The following is a 6000-nucleotide window of genomic DNA, read 5'->3' as shown; positions in this document are numbered from 1 at the left end:
AGCATGTCCCTCCATCCCTCCACTCTACTGGAGCTGGATCCTTAGCATGTCCCTCCATCCCTCCACTCCTCTATAGTTGGATCCTTAGCATGTCCCTCCATCACTCTACTCCACTGTAGTTGGATCCTTAGCGTGTCACTCCATCACTCCACTCCACTGTAGTTGGATCCTTAGCGTGTCCCTCCATCCCTCCACTCCTCTGTAGTTGGATACTTAGCGTGTCCCTCCATCCCTCCACTCCTCTGTAGTTGGATCCTTAGCGTGTCCCTCCATCCCTCCACTCCTCTGTAGTTGGATCCTTAGCGTGTCCCTCAATCTCTCCATTCTGTAGTTTGATTCTTAGCGTGTTCCTCCATCCCTCTACTCCACTGTTGTTGGATACATAGCGTGTCCCTCCATCCCTCCACTCCTCTGTAGTTGGATCCTTAGCTGGTCCCTCCATCCCTCCACTCCACTGTAGTTGGAACCTTAGCATGTCCCTCCATCCCTCCACTCCACTGTAGTTGGAGCCTTAGCATGTCCCTCCATCCCTCCACTCCACTGTAGTTGGAGCCTTAGCGTGTCCCTCCACTCCTCTGTAGTTGGATCCTTAGCGTGTCCCTCCATCCCTCCACTCCACTGTAGTTGGATACTTAGCGTGTCCCTCCATCCCTCCACTCCACTGTAGTTGGATACTTAGCGTGTCCCTCCATCCCTCCACTCCACTGTAGTTGGATACTTAGCGTGTCTCTCCATCCCTCCACTCTACTGTAGTTGGAGCCTTAGCATGTCCCTCCATCCCTCCATTCTACTGTAGTTGGAGCCTTAGCATGTCCCTCCATCCCTCCACTCCACTGTAGTTGGATCCTTAGCATGTCCCTCCATCCCTCTACTCCACTGTAGTTGGAGCCTTAGCATGTCCCTCCATCCCTCTACTCCACTGTAGTTGGATCCTTAGCGTGTCCCTCCACTCCACTGTAGTTGGATCCTTAGCGTGTCCCTCCATCCCTCCACTCCTCTGTAGTTGGATCCTTAGCGTGTCCCTCCATCCCTCCACTCCACTGTAGTTGGATCCTTAGCGTGTCCCTCCATCCCTCTACTCCTCTGTAGTTGGAGCCTTAGCATGTCCCTCCATCCCTCCACTCCACTGTAGTTGGAGCCTTAGCGTGTCCCTCCATCCCTCCACTCCACTGTAGTTGGATCCTTAGCATGTCCCTCCATCCCTCCACTCCACTGTAGTTGGAGCCTTAGCGTGTCCCTCCATCCCTCCACTCCACTGTAGTTGGATCCTTAGCATGTCCCTCCATCCCTCCACTCCACTGTAGTTGGATCCTTAGCATGTCCCTCCATCCCTCCACTCCACTGTAGTTGGAGCCTTAGCGTGTCCCTCCATCCCTCCACTCCACTGTAGTTGGAGCCTTAGCATGTCCCTCCATCCCTCCACTCCACTGTAGTTGGATCCTTAGCATGTCCCTCCATCCCTCCACTCCACTGTAGTTGGAGCCTTAGCGTGTCCCTCCATCCCTCCACTCCACTGTAGTTGGAGCCTTAGCATGTCCCTCCATCCCTCCACTCCACTGTAGTTGGATCCTTAGCATGTCCCTCCATCCCTCCACTCCTCTGTAGTTGGATCCTTAGCGTGTCCCTCCATCCCTCCACTCCACTGTAGTTGGATCCTTAGCATGTCCCTCCATCCCTCCACTCCACTGTAGTTGGATCCTTAGCATGTCCCTCCATCCCTCCACTCCTCTGTAGTTGGATCCTTAGCGTGTCCCTCCATCCCTCCACTCCTCTGTAGTTGGATCCTTAGCATGTCCCTCCATCCCTCCACTCCTCTGTAGTTGGATCCTTAGCATGTCCCTCCATCCCTCCACTCCTCTGTAGTTGGATCCTTAGCGTGTCCCTCCATCCCTCCACTCCTCTGTAGTTGGATCCTTAGCATGTCCCTCCATCCCTCCACTCCTCTGTAGTTGGATCCTTAGCATGTCCCTCCATCCCTCCACTCCACTGTAGTTGGATCCTTAGCATGTCCCTCCATCCCTCCACTCCTCTGTAGTTGGATCCTTAGCGTGTCCCTCCATCCCTCCACTCCTCTGTAGTTGGATCCTTAGCATGTCCCTCCATCCCTCCACTCCTCTGTAGTTGGATCCTTAGCATGTCCCTCCATCCCTCCACTCCTCTGTAGTTGGATCCTTAGCGTGTCCCTCCATCCCTCCACTCCTCTGTAGTTGGATCCTTAGCATGTCCCTCCATCCCTCCACTCCTCTGTAGTTGGATCCTTAGCATGTCCCTCCATCCCTACAGTTCTCTCCAGCTGGCAGTGTTTCCATCCACCTATTCATTCCACAGAAAGAAAGGCACTCCAAAAGGCACATCTCTCCCTATATAGTGCACTTCATATGGTATAGGGTGCCATGTCAAATGCAGCCTATGTGACTGAATGCTATAGGGTGCCATGTCAAATGCAGCCTATGTGACTGAATGCTATAGGGTGCCATGTCAGCCTATGTGACTGAATGCTATAGGGTGCCATGTCAGCCTATGTAACTGAATGCTATAGGGTGCCATGTCAGCCTATGTAACTGAATGCTATAGGGTGCCATGTCAGCCTATGTAACTGAATGCTATAGGGTGCCATGTCAGCCTATGTAACTGAATGCTATAGGGTGCCATGTCAGCCTATGTGACTGAATGCTATAGGGTGCCATGTCAGCCTATGTGACTGAATGCTATAGGGTGCCATGTCAGCCTATGTGACTGAATGCTATAGGGTGCCATGTCAGCCTATGTGACTGAATGCTATAGGGTGCCATGTCAGCCTATGTGACTGAATGCTATAGGGTGCCATGTCAGCCTATGTGACTGAATGCTATAGGGTGCCATGTCAGCCTATGTGACTGAATGCTATAGGGTGCCATGTCAGCCTATGTGACTGAATGCTATAGGGTGCCATGTCAGCCTATGTGACTGAATGCTATAGGGTGCCATGTCAGCCTATGTAACTGAATGCTATAGGGTGCCATGTCAGCCTATGTGACTGAATGCTATAGGGTGCCATGTCAGCCTATGTGACTGAATGCTATAGGGTGCCATGTCAGCCTATGTAACTGAATGCTATAGGGTGCCATGTCAGCCTATGTGACTGAATGCTATAGGGTGCCATGTCAGCCTATGTGACTGAATGCTATAGGGTGCCATGTCAGCCTATGTGACTGAATGCTATAGGGTGCCATGTCAGCCTATGTGACTGAATGCTATAGGGTGCCATGTCAGCCTATGTGACTGAATGCTATAGGGTGCTGATGCATATCATCTCATCAGTCAGATCTTCTTCACATTTCACACTCGTGTCCGGCTCCTCATCACTGTAGTCATGGAGATTACGGTCCCTGAGGTTCGTGGCCATCACTTTGTCCGTGGCCCCGGTTTCCCCCGCTCCATTACCCATACTGCCATTCAGCAGGTTGCTGGCGGCACTCTCCATCTCATCGATGGTCATCTCGCAGGCGTCTGCGATCTCATGCTTCGTCGCCGCCACAAATTTGGGGTCCTTGGCGTATTTCCCCAGTCCTTCTGAAATCAACACCTGAAACAGGAAAAAGGGGGAAATCATTAAATCAATCAAAGTGTGTGTGTGTGTGTTGTGTGTGTGTATGTGTTGTGTGTGTTGTGTGTGTGTGTCAGGGCTACTCACGGCCTCTACTAGGCTGTTGGCACTGCCTATCTTCTGGTGGTACTGCCTGCGGTACTCTGGGGGGATCTGGAGCTGTGAGGGGGAGTAGGTGAGGCTCAAGGGGGCTTCCGGGGCGTCAGTGTACCAGGAGCTTCTTCTCACAGAGCCAGGGGTGCTGCTCACACTCCCGGGACCACGCCAGTCCACCTGGATACACACAAACACACACACACACAAAATGTATCAACACATTTACATTCAGAAATGCACACACACACACGTACCTGGATGAGGGGGGTGTAGTATGGGGAGTGGTCCCTGCTAATGGGGGAGGTGGGGGGCGTGGCCCAGGAACGTAGAGAGCGTGATGGAGAGAGACGCTGGACTCTACTGGAGTCCAGGCCAGCCACTGCCATCACCTAGGGAACAGGAGAAGAGGAGGGGTCATGGAGGTCAAACCACATAGACATACCTTTAATTCATTGCCTAAATTAAGACTCACACATGTTTGTGTGTATGTGCAGTGAGTTGTGTCAATATTTTGTAAGCTAATTGTGTGAGAGTAAGTCTTTCAGTGCATATGGGCAGCCATCAGTTTGGTTCAGTGGTACACACCTGTTGCTGCATCAGATGCAGGGGTAGAGCTGTTCGATGGGGAACGGAAGGGGTCAAGGGGATGTCATCATCCTGACTGCTATGTCTCCGCAGACACTCAAAGTTGAAGGAGGGTCTGTGGGGTGCTGGAGGTTTAAACACAGCAGAGACAGTTGAAGGAGGGTCTGTGGGGTGCTGGAGGTTTAAACACAGGAGAGACAGTTGAAGGAGGGTCTGTGGGGTGCTGGAGGTTTAAACACAGGAGAGACAGTTGAAGGAGGGTCTGTGGGGTGCTGGAGGTTTAAACACAGGAGAGACAGTTGAAGGAGGGTCTGTGGGGTGCTGGAGGTTTAAACACAGGAGAGACAGTTGAAGGAGGGTCTGTGGGGTGCTGGAGGTTTAAACACAGGAGAGACAGTTGAAGGAGGGTCTGTGGGGTGCTGGAGGTTTAAACACAGGAGAGACAGTTGAAGGAGGGTCTGTGGGGTGCTGGAGGTTTAAACACAGGAGAGACAGTTGAAGGAGGGTCTGTGGGGTGCTAGAGGTTTAAACACAGGAGAGACAGTTGAAGGAGGGTCTGTGGGGTGCTGGAGGTTTAAACACAGGAGAGACAGTTGAAGGAGGGTCTGTGGGGTGCTGGAGGTTTAAACACAGGAGAGACAGTTGAAGGAGGGTCTGTGGGGTGCTAGAGGTTTAAACACAGGAGAGACAGTTGAAGGAGGGTCTGTGGGGTGCTGGAGGTTTAAACACAGGAGAGACAGTTGAAGGAGGGTCTGTGGGGTGCTGGAGGTTTAAACATGGGAGAGACACCTATCATTTACATTTATGGATCTCATTACAATGTAAAGCCCTTTGAGTGTTCCATCATCATCTTTATCAGCTAATCAGTGACACCCCTGATTGAATCACTATGGTAACCAAGGGACCTCACCCTGGGGTGTAGAGGGGAACAACCGTCGCTTTGGCGACCGCCCACCATCTTGGTAAATGGGTTGTTGGTCGTCGTCATAGAGACTATCTGGTTGATGGTAACCCCTCGATGCATTTGTGTCCAAGTCAGTTTGAAGGTCTTGAAACTCCCTATGGGGCATCCTGAGCAACAACCAGACAACAACATCAGTAAACAACCACCTTGTCAACAGCAGCAAAATCTGGACAGAGTAGAGTACAGTAGAGTAGAAGAGAAGAGAGGAGAGCACAGGATAATAGAGGAGAGGAAAGAAAAGAGAGAGAGTACAGGAGAGGAGGAGAGGAGAGCACAGTAGAGGAGAATAGAGGAGAGCACAGTAGAGGAGAATAGAGGAGAGCACAGTAGATGAGAATAGAGGAGAGTACAGTAGATGAGAATAGATGAGAGTACAGTAGATGAGAATAGAGAAGAGCACAGAAGAGCACAGTAGAGGAGAATAGAGGAGAGCACAGTAGATGAGAATAGAGGAGAGTACAGTAGATGAGAATAGATGAGAGTACAGTAGATGAGAATAGAGAAGAGCACAGAAGAGCACAGTAGAGGAGAATAGAGGAGAGCACAGTAGAGGAGAATAGAGGAGAGCACAGTAGAGGAGAATAGAGGAGAGGAGAAAAGAGAAGAGCACATTAGAGGAGAACAGAGGAGAGCACAGGAGAGGAGAATAGAGGAGAATATGGATAGTACAGTAGAGTAGAGTAGAGTAGAGGAGAGTAGAGGAGAGAACAGTAGAGGAGAGTACAGTAGAGTAGAGGAGAGTAGAGGACAGGGCAGTAGAGTACAGTAG

The 6000-nt window shown here is 51.1% G+C and overlaps 1 protein-coding gene across 1 annotated transcript in view; it reads right to left on the bottom strand.

The window, feature by feature from the left end:
- Positions 1 to 3207: 3207 nt before the first annotated feature.
- LOC135528053 (voltage-dependent L-type calcium channel subunit alpha-1D-like) overlaps positions 3208 to 6000 on the bottom strand; it is a 125663-nt gene continuing 122870 nt past the window's right edge. The window contains exons 47-51 of the mRNA XM_064956823.1: positions 5178 to 5338; positions 4268 to 4392; positions 3937 to 4071; positions 3674 to 3859; positions 3208 to 3565 (exon numbers count right to left, since the gene is read on the bottom strand). Of these exons, the coding sequence (XP_064812895.1) occupies positions 3269 to 3565; positions 3674 to 3859; positions 3937 to 4071; positions 4268 to 4392; positions 5178 to 5338 (904 nt within the window). The 3' untranslated portion in view covers positions 3208 to 3268. The remainder of the gene's footprint in view (positions 3566 to 3673; positions 3860 to 3936; positions 4072 to 4267; positions 4393 to 5177; positions 5339 to 6000) is intronic.

This window comes from Oncorhynchus masou, chromosome 33, assembly GCF_036934945.1.
Source record: "Oncorhynchus masou masou isolate Uvic2021 chromosome 33, UVic_Omas_1.1, whole genome shotgun sequence".
Classification (NCBI taxonomy): Eukaryota; Metazoa; Chordata; class Actinopteri; order Salmoniformes; family Salmonidae; genus Oncorhynchus; species Oncorhynchus masou.
The sequence above is the reverse complement of the archived record's forward strand: the minus strand, read 5'-3'. Positions and strand labels throughout refer to the sequence as shown.